Below are 22793 nucleotides of genomic sequence, written 5' to 3'. Positions count from 1 at the left end.
TGGAGGGATACCAAAGTTGCTGGAGTGGTCACAGTCACAATCCTCTACCCATCCTCTGACTCACTAAAGCTTTATAGCTTTACAGTTTGGCAAACCTTTTACTCCTGGAGTGTAAGACGACAGTCATGCCCTGTCAATTCATTGCACCCTTGGGGACACTGTATAAAATATTCCCCATCCGTTGTCCCTTCTACATGTGCTGACTATATTTATCACAATTGCTACATACTTGTGACAAATAACGTGAGTCAGTGACTTTCAAAAAGACTGCACTGGAAAAAAATGCACTTCTATAGCGAAGGGATAGTGACTTTTTTTGCTTTAAACAGCATCGAAGATATCAAAATTTTAAAATATAGATTTTAAAGATAAAAAGCTTTTCAATTAGATGATTATATTTATTCAATTGTAAATGACAGCATGCAAGACACAACAAATGAGGGAAACTGGTGTTAGATACTCGAGTAACAGGTTTTTTTTTTTCTTTTTTTCACTGGAAGTCCTGTGGCAAAAGAAAAAAACTACTTTCTAATGTGAAACTATGACCATAGCATTTCAATTTTTGTTTCACACACAATATATATTTTATATATATTCATATGGAAAACAGATCTGATTGAGGCAGACACAGAGTAGATGTACATGCCAATCGAAAGGTAAAATTATTTTTTTTTAACATCGCTACGTCCTCACAAGAGTTTTGGAAATATTACAACACACTCTCTAACCGACAGCACTTGGGACATGCACTCAAATCTTTACTCCTCACAAGCAATGTGATAGATAGGAAAGCGGAACTTTACTCATTAGTTTCCTTCTCTTTGCCAGTGGATTCGCACAAACCTCTCTTGTGCATCATGGTGTATGGGAAGGCCGCACCGCTGCATGTACCATAGCCCAGTTTGGTGAGGCGAGAGAGGGTCTTGATGCTGCCAGGGGGCCGGCCTGGACTGACCTTGTAGCCTGCAGCCTTGGTCGTGCCCAGAGGCCTTCCTGGACTCGTTTTGAAACCCGCCGCCTTGGTGGTGCCTAGCGGCCGCCCAGTGCTGGTTCTGTAGCCTGCGGACTTAGTGGTCCCGGAAGGCCTTCCTCTTCTGCCGGATCTTCCTGTGCCTTTCTTTTTCTTGGAGTCCTCAGGCTTCTCATTGTTTTTGACCCCGCCCGCTTGGGGAAGGGGTTCGTTTCGGACATCTTGCCTTTGGCAGGACATGGGCTTTAGGGGGTTCTGTGGCGGGGGTGGAAGTGGAGGCAGGGGCATTTGCAAGGGGGGAGGGGGAGGAGGGGGGTAGAATTTGTTCGACTGTGAGGTGCATAGGTCAAAGTGACTGGTGGGGTGTCGACCGTCTTCAGCTAGGCACGACGGTCTGCCGCTCATACAGTAGTCGTTAGTGTTGCTGGCAACCTGGCGCATCATCTTCTGCTGGGGGAACAAAATGTGTGCAAGGAATGTCACATTGCCAGGTATCTCACTGCTGCTGAACTCCATGCTGTTAAATACAAGTAGTTCTCCGGTTTGATCTGAACACTGAAAAACACTGACTTGCGCACAGAAATAATAAAATGGTGAACTCTCAAGGTGAGTAAAACTCAAACTTGTAAAACCCTACAAGGTCTACAAAAATGCTGGCCTCATGCAATTAAGACATGGTCCCAATAACATCCGTCAGCTAAATGATAATAAATCATATTATGATGAGCCTAACACTAATTTGAAACAAGAACTTGAAACAGGATTATTTTCTTTTCATATGAATCAACCATTTTACATGTATCAATGTAAAGAAATGAATGCAATGTAATCAATGTTCCTTCCCTTAGTAATTGTAGGCCAGATCATTTTAATTAATTCTACATAAAAATAAAACATAAACAATACATCTCTGTAACTATCTGTAATGTGCTTTTGGCCAAGGAATGTCATGAAAGATTATAAAAAAGGTTCAAGACACATTTTGCAACAAGTAACAGTTACAGCTACTTGACAGTTACAAGAAAGTACAGTTTGTAGCTGTACTACATATTTAGAACTCATATGACACAGTTTTATGTAACTACCACAAAGGTAATGTAGGCTATTCTTGATTATAAATTTTGATCAACGAAGATTTCTTCGTGAATACATCAACAGAGCCTTCACAAAAATATATGCAAATGAACCACACAAAAGCACACCTACGTAAAACGTGAAGTAGTTTCCTGAAGGACTGTTATAGAATCTCTTAAATCAGTAGGGTAAAACAATCGGCCTGGCTCTCCTCTGCTTATGATTGACATGGCAGCTAGCTAACGAGCTAATTTTTTACTTGCAGATGCTTGAAAGCTAAGCGAGGTGGACGTTTATAATGCAGTCATGTCCAGGAACACACATTGTCACCATTGCCATCGGTTAAAAAATTCAGCACAGCTACCTACAGCATATGGCAGTAACCTAATGTTAAATGCACATACACCGTGTGCAGGAGTGCTAGCTCGCAAGCTAGTTACATAGTGGGCACTGTTGTCCCCGGAGGTTTTTCTTTGATCTCGAATAAAATGCATAGTCGGCCTACTACGCCTTGTCTTTAAATTTCTGTGGTCAAGACTGAATCGAACTATTAATCCTGACTAGAATATCCTATACCATTCTCGTCTGCTGTGATAGACAATCATAACGTTACTGTAAACGAACAAAAGGGTTCTTTGTTTTCCCGATAAAGAAAAAAATGATGCATCCTCTTAAGTAACTCGCATCGACAAAAACAAGAAGACTGTCTACAAACTGCAGTTTTGGCTCTACTGGACCTTGCACCATTACGTAATTTAAAAAAAACAACAAATTACTGTACCTCGATTGTTTGCAGATCATGGAATGCAAAGGGTTAAATATAAAAACGACAGATCTTCCATCCTTTAAATCCTAAAGCAGATTCATTTTTGCAGTAGATCGCAAGCGATCAACTACTACAAGTCAGTTGTATGTCTCTCTAGACTGCAAGAATATCCGAAACGTTGGTTATTTTCGAGGTATAGTTTCCTGTTGCAGAGAGGTTTGGTTGAGAAAGGCAGCCATTTCCATTAAAAATTAATAAGACAGGCGAGAAAACCTGCGCATGCGCAGTCTTTGAAAAAAGGAGGGGGTTGCTGCAACACAAGAGAAAATAATCACTGAAATTTTCATCATATTTAAACAGCTGCTTCAGCACGCACAGTTTGGAACTTAAAACGATTTAACATGTTTTATGTGGGCAGAGTAGCCTTCATGGACCGGACCCCCTTACTCTCTTTGCTTATAATACGTGCGCGATTACGTCATAGATGATTTCTCCTCACAAAATTTAAGACGAAAAGCAGAACATTGCCCCTGTCTATTCATAAACTTCACTGCCATATTATTTTTGAGAGATCAATATAAAGCCCACAAACGCGTATTGCTTCCTAAAATCAGCATGCATTATTTCTGAGTCAGATCTGTTCAGTTGAATTTTCAGATGGTGGTGTCTAGTATTGTAAATTATTTAACCATGGATTAGAAACTCCGCTCCCTACTACTCCCTAAATTATACTAACCCTGTCACTAACTCATTCAATGCCTGGATTGGTTTACTTTTAAAGCACATTAAAAAGGCAAAATGATCTTGTTCAAATTGCAAACCCAAAGCCCATGAACTTGTACTGTGCCATCCTGCAATGGAAATGAATTAACGCTGTTATACTTCTAATCATGAATTTGTGACAGCTACCATAAATATAGCATACTCTACAAAGAACCACACATGCATTCATTAAGAACCACTTTATATACAACAGATTTATCAATCTGTTCAAACGTCAAAATTTACTTGACTGTTCAAAATCCAAAGAGCAGTCTAGTATTTTACCTACACATTTGTACTTTTTTTTTATTACTGGAAACAAAAATAAAAACATATTACATCATTCAGATGGTTGTTTACACAAAGAAAATGGGTTCAAATTTAATTATACTGGGGGAAAAAAAAACACAAAAGTAAACAGGTTGCTAATCTTATACATCCTGGATGAGCAGCCTTCTCACCCAAGGGTATGGTGGCTTTGTAGAAATGAAATCTTATGAAAAGATTAGCCAGTTTTCCTCAGAGACACTGTGCAGTTAGAAACCTGGTGAGAAGCTTGGAAAATACAATGGAATGTGTATGAACTACATAAAATTTAAAACAGGTAAAGAGGAAGAAATGGGGAAACCAGCTACAGGAAGACAGGAAGTTTTAAATTTGAGTTCTAAATGTATTATTTATAGTTGTAATCCTTTTATTTGCCATTTAAAACAGGGATACAGCAAAAATGTGTTGTACTTGTGACACTTCAACCCGCACTGTGATTTCAATGACAGCAGATTAACAATGACCCTCAACAAGTCAGCAAAATTTGTAACTTGAGTGATTTATCCTAATCTGACATTGACTCCTCCAATCTTAATACACACAGCAAGAGAAGCTGAAAGGATAACCAAGTGGACATCTTTAGATCACACTAAAAGAAAAAAGGAAGTCCAGCTAAAAGACTGCAAGTGGAAACTTTTTTTTTATGTCTAACATGTTTAAAAACATACTAAAACATACTCGAAAAATCAATTTTAGGACGTGATGAAGGGAATTGTCACTGATGTCTCCTGGTTCGGCTCCCACGCTTCTACAAGACCTTGTATCTTCCTTTGCTGGTTGGCTGGTATGAGTTTTGCTGAAATTAAATTAAATGCAGGTTAATTTTAATCATCCAGGAAAAAAGCTGGAGCCACTGCAGCTGTATTCTAATGCATTAATGTTCTATAGTAGTTATAACCGCATATGATCAAGCCAGGGCTTGTTTTACTCTAGTTACCCTTACAGTACTGCAATTTGAGACCACAGGAATACTTATTTTTGTTGACTTTCTCCCCTTTTTTCATTCAAATTTTTTGGACGCCAATTATACATGAGGCTTGTTCCAGCATAACAATAAGTAACAATAATGCGAATACAGTCATCCTATAAGCACACCTACCGCAACTTTTTTCTACATTACAAGTCTCATGGTGCACCAGGAGGCAAATGCCATCAGAGGAAAGGTACATACCCTTATCTTGGTCTCTTAATGTTTTCACATGAACCAAACAGCTACATGAAGCTGAGGTTAAAAAAAAACAAAACAGCTGCACTCACCAATCGAATAAGCTCCTCTTTGATGAGCCTGGTGATTTCAGCTTTTGCCTTCTGGACAGCCAGTTCATTCGCACCTTAAAAAAAAAAACAGATTTCATTTCACCAAAAGGCAGAAAAGCTTCCCACAGGACACTGCTCAGATAACTGTAACCTTGATTAGTGCCAAGGTGGTTGTGCGGGACTCACTCTCGATGGCCAGGTAGATCTTGCGCTCTCCCTCTTTGGGCTCTTTGCCAGGAGGGAAGTATGTTCCTCGGATGGTAATGGCCGCCTCGGAGTATTCACCGATCCTCTGTAGGGCTTCCTTGGAAGTGACCTTCCACCTGGCCGTCTTTACAAGAGACAGAGCATCACACATTTCAACTTCCAGTCTGCAGACAGTGGTTACGGCCATAAGTCTGGATCACAAGTGTCACATTCTGTCATCTTAAGAGACAATAACCAATTTAAGAATTGTTTTGAGCAAAGAGTTACGCAAACCAAAAAGCCAGTTTCCCCCTCCCTTTCAAAAATGCAATTGAGGAACGAATAACATGATGATTTATTCTTGTAAATTTACCACAGACCATCTTAACATCTGCTAGTGGACTTCGCAGCCAGCCAGCTACAATGAAGGGCTGAAGCAGTCCCCAATGAATGGGCACTGGGCCAGGCATGCAATCTGACCTGGGGAAAGTCGTTGATCTCCAGCTCTTCCTCGTATCTCTTGATGGTTTCCGACTGTTCCGCGTTCTGTCTCTCCTCCTCCATCTTCTCCACCGGGATATAGTTGAGCTTGGCGTTGATCTTCTCTGCCAGCTGCTCAGCAATGGTCTTGGCTGAGACGGACGGCGCCATGATGGTGCCGCCCCTGAGGATGGCGTTGGTGGCTTGTTGCATCACATCCTGTTGCGGAGGGAATGGAGAGGGTCAGTGAAGGATGGGAATGGGTGCTTTGATACCTGCTGCAAATCTATTTACACACATTGCACCCCTGGGGCAAGACCTCCAAGTGCATCTGTTAGCCTGCCCTGTCAAGTGTAAGGAAGACTCAGTCTAGGAAAGGGTTGTGCTGTTGACATTTGTCCTTCTGCGCTCTGTGCTTATATTACAGGTGAATGTCTGGTTACCATCCTCACTCACATATGCACCTCTGGGCAAGTGTGGGAAAAGGAAAAAAAGGGCCAATTTAAAAAAAAAAAAAAAAAAAAACTTACTACAGCTGTGGGTCAGAAAGGTCATCCTATTAAAGGAAAGGCTGAACCGTGTGTATTTTATTTATGATGTAGCAGGGAAAACCAAGACAGGGTCGTCCTTCCCAGGCTGAGAGGTGAGATATGCTATGCGGCTGTCTTTGGGGCAGGCTAACTTTTAAGCACCATCACTGGCACTGACCTGGGCCTCAGCACCCAGGTTCTTCTGGGCGTTGATCTTGAGCGCCAGCCTCTTGGCGATCTCCAGCTTCTGGATGTTGCCAGCAGAGGGCATTGCGAGGCTAGCCAGCCCTCCGGCCGCTGCAGCGGTTCCCGCGGCGCCCGCCGCCGCTCCCCCGCCTCCTCCCCCGGGGGCCGACAGGTCCTTCACCCGCTTCTTGGAATTGAACATGCTCTCGATCTGCTCATCGATCTGCGAGGGGGAAAAGAGGCCAGCCGCATTAAAGCACAAAGCACGCTTCGTGGACCTCAGGGAACACAGGGGGGCTAGCGCTCGCTTCCTAATGAAATTGGTTAACGTGCTGTGGCAGAAGGAAAACCCTGAGAGCTGTCCAACTGCCTCAAAGGCCATCAAGGCTGGCATCTGCTATTTTCTGTCAAAAGTTGCCCTGGACTTCAGACAATCCGCTTAAGAGGCAGTGGTGGGAGGGACTCACGTCCAGGGCCGTGTCCTCGTCGTCTGAGTCCTGCAGGCCCAAGGCGGCCTTCTGCAGCTTCTTCCTCTCGTTGGCCAGGGCGTGCTCCGTTTCGTCAAACTTGAAACCCTTCCCGGAGAACCCGCTGCTGCTTTTGATGCTTTTGCCCTCCTGGAAAAATATCAAAAGGTGCACTGCACTGACTGGCTTGTTTACGGGCTCCGCACAACGACGCAACCCTTGCCAAGAAAGAAAGACAGTATCGGTTCCCAGCAGGCTGGATCTTGTCAGACTTGAAAACCAACAGAACATAGATAACACATTAACCCCGCAGTTGCCTAGAATGAACACTAATGCCCATCTCGTAAAATATAATTAATTGTACGAAATGTCACTTTGGGCTGTTAATAACTAAATAACGTGCCATGGATTAGCATGCATTTAACATTAACCTGCATTTATAACAGGAGCCCTAGCACAAGTAATTTATAAAAAGGAGTCTGAATATTTAAAAACAGATACTCAGGAGACCCTCACAAGGCTGACGTCTGTTTGGCATTTCCTTGGACTGCATGTTACTAGCACTTGAAAGGCAAATCTTTAATATATGTCTTTAATATATCTTTAATATATATCTTTAATATATTTTGGTATAAACATACCAAAAGAAAATCTGATACCAATCTGAATACCTTAAGTGGTTATTTTACATATCATTAGTGTTTGAATCAGGTGTAGGGCAGCAGTGTAGCACCGTGGTAAGGAGAAGGGGCTGTAATCAAAAGGTTGCCAGTTTGATTCCCTGCTGGGGCACTGCTGCTCCAACCCTTGGGCAAGGTACTTAACCCAGACAAGAGTGTCTGTTAAATGACAATAATGTAATGTAATGTAAAAGTGTTGAGACAGTCTCTCCTTACCGCTTTCTGCTGATCTTTGAAGTTCAGCCACAGCTGCTCCAGGTCTGTGGGTACAGGGGAACCTGCAAGCTCCAGGGCCTTTATGATGTCCCCAGCGTACCGCGCCTGTTCTTCTGTGATAAATGTGTATGCGTACCCCTGGAATCAAACAAACAGCACACATGCAACTTAACAAGCACAGAGATGGCTGTCACTGCTCAAGAGAGAGAGGTCTGGGTCAGTCTCTTCAACAGCTTAAAGATAAACATGAGGAAAGTCAGAAAAAGGAGCTCTGATGATCAATGCAGCATATGCAGTTTGAGAAATGTCATTCAACTCACTTTGTTCCCAGCCCTCCCGGTACGGCCGGCTCTGTGGACATAGTCCTCGTAATGGTTAGGGCAGCTGTAGTTGACCACCAGGATGAGCTGCTTGACGTCCAGGCCTCGGGCCGCCACGGAGGTGGCCACCATCAGCCGGCAGGTCCCATTCTTGAAGTCGTTGATGATGCTGTCCCTGTCGTACTGGTCGATTCCTGGAAGAAAAAAGGCACTCGTTAAGTGATGCCAACCTTTTCCATACTGCTTCCACGGAACACAGGGGCAGCAGTGTGGCATAATGGTAAGTAGCAGGGCTCACAACCAAAAGGCTGCCATTTCAGTTCCCCACTGGGGCACTGCTGCTGTACCCTTGGACAAGGTGCTTACCCCAGTACTGTCTCAGTAAATATCCAGCTGTAACAAGTGAAGAACTGTAACCTATGTAAACTGCTCTGGATAAGAGCATCTGCTAAATGACAATAATGTAATAAAATATTTCTGCCACTTTGAACTTTGAACACGTAGAAGGTTACAGCACAGCATACATGGTGCTTCAACGCAGCAAACGGATCCATGCTCAGAGACAGACACAGAGCGCAGCAGGAGATAGAGCTGAATGAAAGTCTGTGGGCCTTTACCTCCGTGCAGGGACATGCAGGGATACGAGGCCTTCATCAGGTCTTTCAGCAGCCCGTCCGCATGCTCCTGTTTGTCCACGAAGATGATGACCGAGCCCTTCTCCTGATAATGGCCAAGGATTTCCAGCAGCTTCAGGAACTTGTTCTCCTCCTCGATAACAATCTGGACGAACGCACAACAACCTCACATCATTATACTGCTTTATTCAGTGGCAGACCAGCTTTGTTCACATCATTGCTGAGTTGTTCCAATAAAGTACTAACCACAAATTTGCTCCTTCCTGGTGGCACTGACAGTGCCAGTTCGTAACTAACAGGCCTGCACAACACAGCTCTGGGACAGATGGCTTAATCTACGACTAAGAGTTTATTTTACTGGACATCCACCAAAAATACCGGGCACCAAACTGTATGTTTAGGAGTGCAGTTTAAAGCGCCAGTATCAGAAGAGAGTATGCAGGGGGCACTTTACCACGTGCTGTTCCACGTCAGAGCACACCACACTCCTGCCTCCCACTTGCACCTCGATGGGCTTGGACAGGATCCTCCGCGCCAGGGCCTCCATGGCTCGCGGGAAGGTGGCGGAGAACATGACGGTCTGCCGGTCGGGCCGGATGTTGTCCACAATGCGCATCACCTGGAAAACACGCACCCAGGGCAATATTATTAAAAGAATGTCCAACCAGAACAACGCAAGACCTCTGTCACCCTCTACAGGGAGGGACCAAACTGCCAAGCATTGATATACCTACCCTGTGGCTTTTAGCATTTTAAGGTGCTTCACAATAATAACCAGAAAAAAACATCATTTGCTAATTAGAGTACAACTACAGATATTTTAAAGTCTATGTGCAAAAAGCTGTGCTCAGGGGGTAACGCAGGATAAGATAAATCAATTCAAGTTCAGCTTGTTTTAGAATCATTTTTCCTAAAGATGTTAAGAGCAAGACAGGCTAAAAGGCTGAGGACACCCACCTGTGGCTCGAACCCCATGTCGAACATTCTGTCTGCTTCATCTACGACCACGTACGTGACTCGGCGGAGATTTGTCACTCGACCTACACTCAAGGACAGACACACGGAGACAGCTATTCACTCGAGTGTAGGGCGAACCCATCTTTCACATACGGCTTCAGTGCACATCAATTTGCCATTTCTACTGGGCTATCTACGTTTCAGAGCACACCACTTAAAAAAACATTGTAATTATTTCCCAATAAAGCTATCTTAAGTGGCCAAATAGTTTTTTTCTCAGCTTGCGTACCATCTCAGGGGCACGGGGAACCTGTAAAAGTCAGAAAACAGCCACATCATACAAATAAAAGAGTGAGATGGGGCCACATGAAGCATTATCTGACCGCCTTTTCACCTACAAAAAAACATATTAGAGATTACCTCGCATGTGTGGAAGAAAAAAATAAGCTCTTTGCTCTCATCAGATAGATACATCAAGGGAAATACTCACAAATATAAAGATACACAGTGTACTAGTATTTAACAGCAAAGTATTACTCATACAGGTGTTACTGTGATCTTTTCCTATGTCTCGGCTGGAATTAAATGGTAACCACCTACTTCCACAGAAACATACACACATCCTCCACAATGACTTAGGAATTTCTTAATGTGATCCCTAAACTACAACACATGATTTGGGATATAATGTCCTACACCTCATGTGGCTTCAATGGTTAGTTTAACGTATGTATCACATACATGCGCAAAATTGTAAACCTAAAATACAAGGAGCGATAAACGTGACCTATACCTTTAAGCAAAGCCAAAAAGGCCTGAGGTTTAGTATCTCTCCACCTACCTTTGGCTGATTTATCTTCAGGAACACTTCAAAAGTCTTGAGGATATGTTTCCCAAGGTGGTCAAATAATGTCAACAGTTTAGTAAGTGGTACTGACTCGACTCACAAACAGCAACATTCCATGCAATGCATGACAATTTTATCTAATCTCTTTCAAGCTGCAGTAGCCATTTGTTGATGTCCATTTCTTAATAGGTTTGATGTTTTCAAATCAGCACCAAATACAAATTTGGCCTGTGAACAACCATTGTGGAAATTATTTTTAACATAATGCCGCTGTCTTGAACACTACCACCAAGGATGTGGCAAATACAGACAAAAGCCCATACAACTTCATAGAAAAATTCATATTTCATGTCAAGCCTCTGAAGGTGATTAAAAATAATATCTACATAAAAATATGAATAATGTTGAATTTTAGGGAAACCAAAGTTCAGCTCATCTTTCTTAGTTACTACACTGTAATGACATTTCCTATCATGGTAACGACAATGCATTTCTGTGACAGGGTTTTCACTAAAAGTACACTACTTATTTTAATCACACATTGAGCTCTTCTAAAATGAGGAAACTGTCAGTATGCTCACATCAGCTAATTCAGCTGTGCCTCTAAACTAAAAAAACTAAAAATGTAACAGTTCCCACTTGCATAATTTGTGTCATTTTAAGATACACATTTGAAAGATCATTTATCATTACAATTAATATTTTAATCAGGTTAGCATTAAATGATTTCAGTGTTAAATACAGGAGGCTGGCATCATTTGCTTGGAGTATGCCTAGAGACTTCCACTACAGGGAAAATCTGCTAATACTGTACCACATCAATGCGAAATACTTATCCAGAAACTACTATGCCTGACACCAAAAAGTACTTAAAGTATAAAGACACTGTATTAATGCAATAATCAAGTGATCAAAAAGTAATTTTAGGCAATAATGGGCTGGGAATTGGAAGTGTTATGTGACTTGCGTATTAAAAACCACTACCAGCAAGTTCTGATAACAATAATTTACCATGTTTAAATCTGGACATTCAAATGATTGGGTAAGACATGGATGTGTAATCTAATGAGAACACTATCCATGAATCAGAGCTGCCAACAGCACGTGGACAACTTATAAATGCAAGAAGGTTATGTTCTGGGTCCGTTAAGTCTTGAAATTTACGTTGCTAAAAAATGCAGGAAATGGTTTCCTCTCTGGTCACATTTTATTTGTATCTCTCAGGTTTTACACCAGAATCAGAGAGGATTTACTCAACCACAGACTCAAACATACAAAATATTGATCCAGGAAATACTTAATCTTCTCTTGCGATCTTAAAGAAAAAAAAAAAAAAAAACACAACGGATGCAATTCTAATTTCCTTTTCCTTTGTGATGATTTCCGTAGCATACCAGTAATAATTTACAGAGGGCTTATTATATAAGGCTAAAAAGTCTCCACTGATTGTGAGACGTAGAGTATTAAATAAATAGGTGCAACAAAATCAATTTTCATTAAAAAACAGATACTGCAGCTTTCACAACAAGACCACCAGAAGCCACAAACTTTTAATATTCCTCTACAAGCAAAAAGATGAGGGAAAAGCGAATGTAGATCACTTACCACTGTTGGCACCTAACATGTCAATCATTCGGCCCGGTGTGCAGACGATGATCTCAGCGCCCCTCTTCAGCTCAGCAATCTGCCCGCAGCCAGGCGGAAAGAACATCATGCAGGTCAATTTGTGTTACAACTTCCATTATTCCCAACAGTTTTCACACCTCCCCAAGTTCTCTGTATGCGTTATTTACATGCCACACAGTTTAAACTGGTAGCGAATCAGTGGTTGAGAATACCTGCTCACTAATGCCGGTGCCTCCATAAACGCACACGACCCGCAGTCCCAGGGGTTTGGAGAACTTCTTGCATTCCTTGGTGATCTGCAAAGCCAGCTCTCTGGTGGGAGTCATGATCACGGCTGTGATGACAGATTATAGGTCATACTGTTAGTATTTATTAGTCTGTTGCCCTAACCAGGCATCTTCGGCCACATTAAATAGTCCGTGTTTTAAAGGGAGACTCCACCAAAATGTAAAATTTAATTTGCTGCTCCTTATCAGCTCAAGATAACAAGTGCTGTGCTCCCACTCACTGAAAAGGTACAGAGTCACGCTGACCCTTAGGTGTTGAACTTGTAGTTTTCCAACGAGTAAGTAATTTAACATTCAAAGAGACTGATCCAAGAGGTGATTTAACACGACCGGGAGGATGCCCTTACCGATGGGCCCCTCCCCTTCCTCCAGAGGTCTCTGGTCCAGGATGTGGCGGAACATGGGCAGGAGGAAGGCGATGGTCTTCCCGCTGCCCGTTTTGGCGATCCCAATCAGGTCCCGTCCAGACATGATAGCAGGAATGGCCTGGGCCTGGATGGGTGTGGGCTTTTCGTAGCTGTGTCTGTCAGAGGAGGAAAAATTACAGAAAAATCACTGGACAAAGCTAACAACAGGTGAGAGATGGTACATGATGTGGCTGTCAAACACACAGCAAATGTTACATCATTGAGAACACGTCATTGGTTAACGGAAGAATTCAACATAGAAGTGCATGGATGGAAGTTACTACTGATGGAAAAAAGCACTCCCAGTGCATAGCAGTTTGAGCCATTCTTGGGTTCACTAAAATGAGGATAATGCACCAACACTGGCATCCATAAAGTAGATTAACCTGCTTCATGATCTGGGATGTCAAAAAAACTGCTGTGCATTTCCAATTTTAAACATCGTAATGACGAACGCTTACTTTTTAAGGGCACACAAAATCTTCATGGAGATTCCACACTGCACCCAGGTCTTGATGGGTTTGGGACAGCCCTTTCCCTTCACGGTGATTCCTTCCAGCTCCAGCCTATACACATTCACCTCTTCAGGCAGACAGAAAATATTATTCAGTAAAAAGGGTTTGCATTCTGTGGCAATACAATGTAAACCCCAGTCAACTTGACTGCTCAACTGCGTGATGTACCTTCCGGTGTCATCTTGGCCAGTTCCGGCACCTCCACATAGAAGTTCTTGCGGTAGGGCTCATACTCAATCTTCTGATGGTCAACGGGCTCCAACACCTTCCTCTGCTTGGTCTGATAGCCAGTCAGCGCCGTCTGCAGATCGACTTCCTCCTCCTCAGAGGAATACTGCACGGACATGTCAAAAGTCAGCCTCACATTTGTCTTTTCGCTCCACAGATGGTGGACTACAATGTAATAAACGATGAAACGGCCAGACATTTCTCATACAGCATCATAAATCTAAGTAACTGAGATCTGAGCATGTACTTTTCTCTGAACAAACATCAATGCACACAGATCCTTGGCAAATTCCTTGTTTGACAGATTGTTGGCTTCCTTTCAAACAGCATAGCATAGCACAGTGTAAAAAAAATATCACCCCAGATAAACACCACAGTAGACAGAAAAACGATCCAATGAAAACTCAGCACTTTACCTCCATCGCATCCTGGTCGTTCTCCATTAACTCTCCTTTCTTTTTGGTGGTGTGCGAGGCCTTCTTTGTGGTGACAACAGTCACGACCTTGGTCACCTTCATTCCTCCCTTCTATTTAAGATAATTAAAACAGACAACACTGTTGAAAACATGAAAATAGTCACCCACCACAACCATTACGTTCAACTTCATGAGTTTTGAAGTCTTTAACCAGTTATGATGTGTTGTGTAGTGCCAAAAAATGCTTAACAGCAACAGCCTCAGTGCACAGAGCTTACCTTGTCGTTCCCTCCTTTCATGGTACCCATGTTGAACTTCTTCACCTCCTCTTTCACCTCCTCCATGTAAGCATCCAGGGGGTCCAGCTCTTCACCAGCCTCCTCCTCCATGGGTGTGTCCTCCACTGCTGCCTTCGCCTTCTCTTCCTCCTCCTCTGCCTCCACAGGAGCTGGGGCCTCCTCATCATCATCTAAAAAGAAAAACCTCAAATAATTCAAATAATGCCCCTCTCATGTTTCTCTATGTGCACCTGCATGAATTAACCTTGAAATGAGACACGTGTTCTACAGCAATGATCTAAAATCATCAAGGCCCAGAATGGTGGTGGTTTCACACGTATCTTTAAATAAGAGTCTAACTTAGTCTGTCAATCTCATGTGACTTCATTTCCTGTCTGAATGATGACCTCTTTTAACAACCATGAATAAACATCCGATGTAGGGATGAAAACAAGACCTATTCTGTCATGAAACGCCCTCAAGGGCTACCAATCTGGACTGATTTAGTGTATATGTTTTTTAATGTATATTGGAAGTCCTGAGATGGCAAGATGTGCCTTAGTGGGGGTTTTTTTTTTTTTTTTCTTTTTCTTCTTATATGTGTTGCTTGTTTGTTCTTGGGTCTGTTTGTTACTTTGTATTGGGAAAACTAAAGTAAGTAAGTGAAAGTATTGTGTGTTCATCAACCCTTTCTGAGACCTAATCTAATGTCTTTACAAACCAAGGTTTAGATCTGAGCATTTTCCTCACCATCATCGTCCTCCAGACTCCATTTCTTGCCCTGTTTCATCTCCTCCAGCTCTTTCTTCAGCTCCCCAATGTTCTCCATGGCCTTCTTCCTCTGCTCCTCCCTCCATTTCTCCACTCGCTCCTTCCTCTTCCTCATCTCCTCCTCCAGCTTGTTCTGATCAAAGTCTTGCTGCACAAAGAAAGGAGCAGACCAATTGTTAAAAAATCTCCAACACAGGCTCAGCTCAAGAGCAATTTAAAAATTCTCAACATTGTTCCATCAAGGGAAGGTGAGCCTTTAGTGAACTTACATCTTCAACTTTTTCTTCCTCTTTTTCTTCCTTTATTTTCTTTTTCTCTGTAGATTGGTCTGTGCTGTCAGACTTTTCCTTACTTTTTGACCTGTTAAGAGCAGCCACCACAACAACAATGAAACAAAACCAGATCAAGAAGAGTGAGTGACTGTGTGCCCAGTATAATTTTGATATAGTCATATGTAAACTTCATTAAGACACTTGTATCAGTGATCACCAGCATTGGCATCGATATGTAATGACACATCAGGACAGCATGTTACTTCATCAAAACGTTGATTAGTACAATTAAAAATAAAACTATTTTGAAATCTTTGCGTAAATAATTTTCAAGTCATCTCCGGCAGTGACATCTCACCTGGCATCGTTTTTTCTGCTCTTGCTGGGGCTGGCTGACCGTGACCTGTGCCCTCTGGTTCTGCTATGACTCCTTCTGCGCTCACGACTGCGGGATCGCCTTCTCTCCCGGCTCCTCGAGCGCCTGAAACGCACAGCTACTTCTTAACTTCCCTTAACTTCCAAGTACGGACACAATTGCCGTCAACCTGCTGTTACGGTGATAGACTGGCGACAAATTTAAGCTCCTTCCTTGACGATCTCACCTTGGGCGTTTCCTGTCTCTGGACCGTGAGCGACGGCGATCTCTGCTCCGCGACCGCTCTCTCCGGCTGCGGTCTCTGTCTCGGTTGCGGGAACCAGCCCTGTCATCTCGCTTGGAGCGCTTCTCTGGAGAGCGGCTCTTCGATCGGCTCCCGGACCGACCCCTTGAAGCCGACCGTTTTCGGTAGTGTCTGAGAAAGTGGAATTTTACACACTCCGTTATCCGTTTCAACGACGGACAAATAACAACGCAATAATTCCCACGTAATTGAAACCAAGCAACACAATGTACGACTTACGTTTAAGTCAGACTGAAATAATGGCAGTAAAGTATGCATTTGTTATCGAACCTAACAGTAAATCACAGACTCGCATGATCGTTTGGTATTATGATTTATTTGTCAAAGGCAGCTTAAAAGGCAAACACGATAAAATGCAGTAAATGCATGTTAGAGGCAAAATAGGATCAAGGACACCGAATAACCAGTAACACTGACTGATTTATACAACATAGTGATGTTTTCTTATTTCCATACAAATCAACATTTAAGAGGCTTTCTCCACCCCTTAACATTTTAATACAAAATATCAACAACCTTCTTGTACAAAAATGCTTAGCCTTAGTGTGAACTTTGGACCTACACCGAAATCTACTGTGAGAGTGGCTAGCGGTTGAAGTTAACGCATCTGGAACCCACACTTCAGTGTCATGTAGCCTTGTATTTGGTGCTAAACAGTGGGTCCTGGACATTGGAGGGTCCTTTCAACGCTAATAAACGGGCCCACGTGTTACGAACTATATGCATTTTTGTACAGGGACCTTAAATGAGAAAAGTTTGCTACACGACTCCTAGACGACAAGCAGTGTGGGATTTTATATTACAAATTTCCACACACAATACTGGAACTAAGTAACTTCATTTCAGACAACTCTACTTTAATTTCAAGTGCACTTGTATACTACTGGCTGGCTAGCCCAAAACGACGCAGCCAGCTAGCTAAACGATTTTAGCTAAAGTTAAGAACAGCTAGTCCAATCTTGGTAACTACTGTTAACCAGCTAACTATAACGACGGGACACTTCTTAGCCTCACGATAACTACCCTACTTACTGATACGTAAAACAAACAACCCTCCATTATTATAGACTGGGTAGGAAATACTAATCAACGAAAGGAATACCGTGATGTTAACGTAACAGGTTAGCTAGACAACTAAACTACAGTCTTACAGACCAACCCACGCCAGAATTAATTTTCCAGCGTTAACAATAACTGCCTATCTTACACAAGAGTCCGGGAAAAAATAACAATGCGACTCCCGTGGCTATGTTTTCCGGGTTAACCTAGCTAAGATGCCCTATGCAGTTATTAGCAGTCAGTAGCTAACGCTATCCACCATGCCTCCACCGGGATGCACACATAGCTAGACAACAATACTAAACGGCAAATCCCAAGATCGACGGCGTGGTGGAATTACACAGTTAGCGAGATAACCAGCTACCTATGTTGCTATATTACAGTCAGAGATTTCAAAGTTAAGAGTTGCCTTAGCACATGTAGCAAGCTAGCAAATAGTAAGCATGTTAATGTGGCAAACGTTCTCACGTATCTGTCCCTTTATTTTGGGCCTAGCAAAAATGAGCTAGCTGGCTCGCTAGATAATACACACAGCTCAGGTTATCTAAGTTAGCGATATACGCGTTTTTAATATTTAAAACGTAACATTATTTTACCTCGATTCCCGGCCCATCTTTGTATTGCAGTAGATATTTTTTTCTTCGTTATTCCACTACGCGGTCCCACAATGCTAAACGCCTATTCAACGTAATAAGTCAGCGACCGCTGTAAACATAACTCTGTGACTGTAACATTACAGTGCCTCTAGTGGTCGGAGGATTTCGGCTCTCCCAGAACAAACAGCGCTCGCTAAATTTCTAGGGATTTGAAGATTTATGGAATTAGAACAAAACAATCATTATGATTATCCTTTTCTGTTTTAACGACAAATCTCACTGTACCTCCGTGACAACAGTTCGCAAAAATGTACTTTCCATGCATTATTCTCTGGTTGATAACTGTTTAATTAAAAACAACCCGTTTTTTATTCATTCAGCTACTCATTTCAATTATCCAGTTACATCACGCCAGGGTCAGTAAATACCATTCAGCTGACAAAAATCTGGTTAACGTCTGTTTCGTTTTGAATACAGGTAGGCAGATAATAAAAGTAACACTGATCAATCTGTGTTCCAACTAAACACATCAGCATTTTCATATTATATCAAAATTAAGTAGCAGATAATATAAACACAAATAAATAAGAGGACTAAAAAAGCAAACATTATTTACAATGGAATATTTTCATACACAGGTTCAATAATTTAATGTGGAGTTATTTCATATTAAACACATAACATGCTATGACACCAGGGGAATGATAGTCATGAATAGCTAGCACACAGAAATGGCATTAGCTCTAACACAATCTATCAAACACATATACTGCTACAAGATTACAAAGATGTAGGTCCCACATGGATAAAGTGACAACAAAATATTCACCATAATACTGTAGTAGGACCGCTACAATACCGATTAATCAAAGGATTCCACCAATTCAGGTAATTCATAAAATGATTACATGGGTTTAATGTAGAACTGCATTCTGTTTTCATGCAGGATGCCTTTCAGTCACAGGTGTCATCACTCATGTTTATATAGAGGACACTTTCAGGGCATTTAAAGTAATTGTAGTGAAAGTAAAGTGAATGCAGTGAAAACTACATACGTGAGGAAAAGAAAACAAAAACAAAACAAAATCTACAAAAAAACTGACAACCAAATAAATAGTTTGCCTCCAGTGTATATTGACATTTTTTTACCTGAAAAAAATGCAACTCATCAATATCTGGGCTAATTTTCTAGCCTTTTCAGCATCATGTAACAAAGCAGCAAAAATAACGGAATGTTTAGCAGCAGCAGCGGGCTTAGTTACGCCCAAAACTGAAACGCAAACATCGTCCTTGTCAACCTCCCAGAGCCGGTTACCTGCCAGGAGAAATTTAATCTCTCCTTCAAAATCTGATGTTTTTGGATCCCCACGGTGGACACATATTCAGCACCCTATGGCTGACCATCTGTTCCAGACACCTTTCGGAATTCAGCGTAGGTAAAAAGAAGGCAGCCTCCCACGGATATGGAGGGGCGGACAGCCTGAGCAGGGCAGGGGAGGGAGGGGAAGTCGAGGCCTACTGCATCAGCCAGATTAGAGGAAACAGCCAGGAAGCGGCGGCCATATTATCCCTGCCCTTCAGGGGATTTCAGAGCCGAAGAGAAGGAGGATCTCGTGACACAGGATGAACGTGAAGAAGTAGACGCAGAGGTCGGTGAAGACGTCGCCCATCTTGCTGTAAGTGTCCATGGAGCGGTTGATGACTTCGGCCGGGATCCCGGACAGCAGGAGGGCTGCGGTCAGCACAGTGGTTTTCATCTTCTTTTCAGTCTGGGGGCGGAGCAGAGCACACGCAGCCCAGCGTGAACCAACACACACATACACACATGCCTGATGACCCTGAACATCAATGCTCCTCTTGTAGTACCTACTGACACTGCTTTCATCTGTTAACCTTACCTGGTCTACATTCTACTCCAATTTTTGCTGTTGGATCTGAGTGACCTGTTTGGTATAATATGTACACCTTTCCATGAGTTAGTATATAAAGCATGTACTGTTTATTGTTAATTCTTATGTATTTTATTTGAAATAATGTGAATTTAATCTGAAATAATATGCTTTGTCATTAATAAGTATGTCTGGTATAAAAATTAATTATTAACAATCAAGGAATTAATACAAAAATACTGCATTGACTCACCTTTGGGAAATATTTGTATAACCCCATGTAGGCCAGCTGGAGGGTAAGAAATGGTGCAAATATGGACTGAAAATGAGAAAATGGATAATTAAAATACTGACAGGCCCCTCAGTCTTCTTATTGGTGCCTGATAGAATTTCCGAGTGCTTTCAGACACAAACGTGCAAGATATTTTTGGAAATGGATTGTCTGGAAGCTAAATACTGAGTGTCTCCCTTACTCACCACGTACTTGCAGATGAACACCCTGACAGCGATAGCGAGAATGACGCTCCCAACCACCCTGAAGAGCCGGAAGGAGTCAAGCTCCTCTGGCTCTGAGCCGCCGTCCTGGGGCGTCTTCACACCGGCCACCTGGGCCCGCAGCCTCACGGCATCATCAAAGCGGGACAGGTACTTCTGCAGCCCCCTGCGGGGGGATCGGGGGACTCCGTCTGGCGGCACGTCCCCCTGGGACCTTTGCCTGAGCGCCCCTGTCACCTCTTCCTCGGCATCGCCACTTAGTATGTCGCTGCTGTCCAACAAGGGCGACCCGCTCCTCTCCAGAACATCGACGTGGTGGTTGCCGCTCGCCACCGCAGCGGCATATGGGGAGAGTCTGGTGGATGAAACTGATGTAGACCAAGGCTCGGTTCTGTCCAGATCCAGGTGGAACCGGGGCTTCATTCCATGTCTGTCAACTTCCCATGGAGAGGGAGGGAAAAAATCTGTGTGAGCTATTCTGAAGGTTCATCATTAACATCTAGGGATCTGACTGGCACAATAGCATTATATTATATTATTGTCATTTAGCAGACACTCTTATCCAGAACAACTTGCATACAGTAGGTTACAATTTTATTTATCTACACAGCTGGATATTTAATGAGGCAATTGTGGGTTAGATACCTCGCCCAAGGGTACAACAGCAGCACCCTAGCAAGGAATCGAATCAGCAACCTTTTCGTTACAAGTCCTGTTCCTTACCATTACACCACACTGCTGGCCAGCAATTGGCATATGTTGGTTATGTCATTCAGCTGTGCATTTTTTAAATCCAAAATTAAATAAAAATCAATGCACAGCATGGCTATTTTCAGGCTACCGAGTACATGAGGGATTTATGTACTTCCATCCACTTTTATGACCAATTACAGGACATAAATCACGCAAGTGTGGTAATGAATCCGCACAGCCTCGTGTTTCTGCCATCTGGGACACCTGGGTGAGATGCTTTGTAAAGTGAATATATTGTCAGACTTTGTCAATATATCAGCAATACTAGCACAAGCGACAGTCTGTTACATCAACCTTTACCAGCAACATTACCCAGCACGATGGCTCTGCATCGCAGCATTTCGTTCAAGGGGCGAATTGTAAATGTTTTGTAATAATAATGTTGCAATAATACCCGTAAACACTTAAATGTTTGAAATGCGCCTTAACTAACCGCACAAGCTAGCTATATTTGGTTGTCATTCTCTGTCACGGGTGCCTATCCAGCCAAACCCAGCATTGTTATAACAATCTGATAAGACGCTGAATTATTCATGTCTATGATCAGAAACTAGCTAGCTCGTTATAATAATTTTTGTTGCGAGCTGGTAGTGTGAGTCTTCCTTACCATTGGGTTCTCCATCGCTTTTGCCATACCCAACGATCCTGTTCATTCTGTCTTCAGAATTCATCAGCAATTTTCGTCTCCGGATTTCTGCTCTTCTTCTCGACGCAGACAAAGTGCTCTTTTCTTCAGGGCACTTCTCGGTCGTTTCCTCAACAACCTCCATTATTAGAGAGATTCTCGGACAACCCTATTCCACACGATCAAAGCACAGTGCGCTCCCAATCCCAGCCGCAACTATACCCTCAACACTGGCTATCGGACTGCGTTCAATCGCTGAAGGCCAGGCAGTGGTAATACCACGGCATTTTCATGCTGACGCACTCTGATGATCTCATTCTTACGATGGCCCGATCCCGCAGCGGCCAATATTTAGGAGCTTCCAGTAGCAGACACGACTTACACGTTAAATCTAATTTCAACACTGAGACCCACGTTCCATCCGCATTGAGTAAATGCATGTAATAAATAACTTATAACTAAACAGCATGATACTACGCAGTCTCCCGATTGAGAATATTCGACAGATTGCTCCCAGCTGCTGTACGTTTTTGTGATTCAAAATGCTTATCTGACATTGATCCAACATGAAAAGTATACATGTCCAAATGGTATCCATAAAGTAAAACAGGCTAAGCGCATGGCTTAAAACAATTCAGACGAGATAAACATGTACTTGGTATGCAATATGTGCAATACACAAAAAAAATCAGCTTTCATTTTGGGATTTCTGACGGCTTTTATTGTCCAATTTTCTGTACAAAATGTCACTATGTCGTGCTTTTTTGCAGTTTACTTACGTTCCTCCAGTTGCTAACTGCCATCATACAATTAAAGGGCTACACACTTTTTGCAGATCTAGTTTTTAATAGTTACATGAATGTACACTACTTTACAAAGTTATTTTTGTGTTCACAATGTACAAATCGTAACTGAAATTGTAAAGTGTGATTTGTTCACCATCATGTAGACATCTGAATAAACACTCACAATGGGAAAACAACTGAAAACAAATATCACAAAAATCTTCACTGACACCTTATGGGAGACACACAGCAAACAATGTGAAATTTCTGGAATAATGGTCCCAGTTGAAAAACTGAGCTTTGGGGGGATGGGGGAAATGAATGGAATTTAGAATGATAGCCATTTTTGTTCTTGTTTTTTTATTATTTTTTCAACAATTCCCTAAAGTTGAACAGAAAGGTGGACACTTCTTGATTAAATCAATTAAAATTGGTAACTTTCCCAAGAGGA

The 22793-nt window shown here is 42.4% G+C and overlaps 3 protein-coding genes across 4 annotated transcripts; all 3 read right to left on the bottom strand.

The window, feature by feature from the left end:
- Nucleotides 1–686: 686 nt before the first annotated feature.
- Nucleotides 687–3040, bottom strand: c3h5orf24 (chromosome 3 C5orf24 homolog). Of its 2 annotated transcripts, none has more exons than XM_036524878.1 (2): nt 2826–3040; nt 687–1420 (listed from the first exon to the last, which is right to left on the bottom strand). In XM_036524878.1, the coding sequence occupies exon 2, from the start codon at nt 1412–1414 to the stop codon at nt 800–802; it is 615 nt and encodes a 204-aa protein (XP_036380771.1). In that variant the 5' UTR covers nt 1415–1420; nt 2826–3040; the 3' UTR covers nt 687–799. The 2 variants fall into 2 exon arrangements, with proteins under 2 accessions (XP_036380771.1, XP_036380770.1); XM_036524877.1 differs by having other exon boundaries at nt 687–1417.
- Nucleotides 3041–3949: 909 nt separating this feature from the next.
- ddx46 (DEAD (Asp-Glu-Ala-Asp) box polypeptide 46) lies at nt 3950–18349 on the bottom strand. The gene is made up of 23 exons (XM_036523521.1): nt 17796–18349; nt 16063–16251; nt 15819–15941; nt 15458–15548; nt 15168–15336; nt 14418–14608; nt 14140–14250; nt 13664–13829; nt 13442–13562; nt 12921–13096; nt 12499–12620; nt 12266–12344; nt 9814–9896; nt 9311–9475; nt 8839–9001; nt 8222–8415; nt 7902–8039; nt 7006–7155; nt 6531–6761; nt 5823–6041; nt 5343–5487; nt 5157–5230; nt 3950–4695 (listed from the first exon to the last, which is right to left on the bottom strand). The coding sequence occupies exons 1-23, from the start codon at nt 17810–17812 to the stop codon at nt 4648–4650; spliced, it is 3165 nt and encodes a 1054-aa protein (XP_036379414.1). The 5' UTR covers nt 17813–18349; the 3' UTR covers nt 3950–4647.
- A 110-nt stretch (nt 18350–18459) lies between these two features.
- Nucleotides 18460–21828, bottom strand: camlg (calcium modulating ligand). Its single transcript, XM_036523522.1, has 4 exons — nt 21540–21828; nt 20162–20616; nt 19938–20003; nt 18460–19564 (listed from the first exon to the last, which is right to left on the bottom strand). The coding sequence occupies exons 1-4, from the start codon at nt 21700–21702 to the stop codon at nt 19373–19375; spliced, it is 876 nt and encodes a 291-aa protein (XP_036379415.1). The 5' UTR covers nt 21703–21828; the 3' UTR covers nt 18460–19372.
- Nucleotides 21829–22793: the final 965 nt, after the last annotated feature.

Source organism: Megalops cyprinoides, chromosome 3 (assembly GCF_013368585.1).
Source record: "Megalops cyprinoides isolate fMegCyp1 chromosome 3, fMegCyp1.pri, whole genome shotgun sequence".
NCBI classification, from domain to species: Eukaryota; Metazoa; Chordata; class Actinopteri; order Elopiformes; family Megalopidae; genus Megalops; species Megalops cyprinoides.
The sequence above is the reverse complement of the archived record's forward strand: the minus strand, read 5'-3'. Positions and strand labels throughout refer to the sequence as shown.

What these genes read in the sequence shown, in the direction of transcription:
- c3h5orf24 (XM_036524878.1), bottom strand. Translation starts at nt 1,414, where the DNA reads ATGATGCGCCAGGTTGCCAGCAACACTAACGACTACTGTATGAGCGGC.
- ddx46 (XM_036523521.1), bottom strand. An exon ending in CTGACGTGGAACAGCACGTG is followed by an intron (nt 9,002 to 9,310) that starts GTAAAGTGCCCC and finishes GCGTTCGTCCAG; the next exon opens with ATTGTTATCGAGGAGGAGAA. An exon ending in ACGAGGACACGGCCCTGGAC is followed by an intron (nt 6,762 to 7,005) that starts GTGAGTCCCTCC and finishes TCCCCCTCGCAG; the next exon opens with ATCGATGAGCAGATCGAGAG.
- camlg (XM_036523522.1), bottom strand. Translation starts at nt 21,702, where the DNA reads ATGGAGGTTGTTGAGGAAACGACCGAGAAGTGCCCTGAAGAAAAGAGC. An exon ending in AAGCGATGGAGAACCCAATG is followed by an intron (nt 20,617 to 21,539) that starts GTAAGGAAGACT and finishes CTCCATGGGAAG; the next exon opens with TTGACAGACATGGAATGAAG. An exon ending in TGTTCATCTGCAAGTACGTG is followed by an intron (nt 20,004 to 20,161) that starts GTGAGTAAGGGA and finishes TCTCATTTTCAG; the next exon opens with TCCATATTTGCACCATTTCT.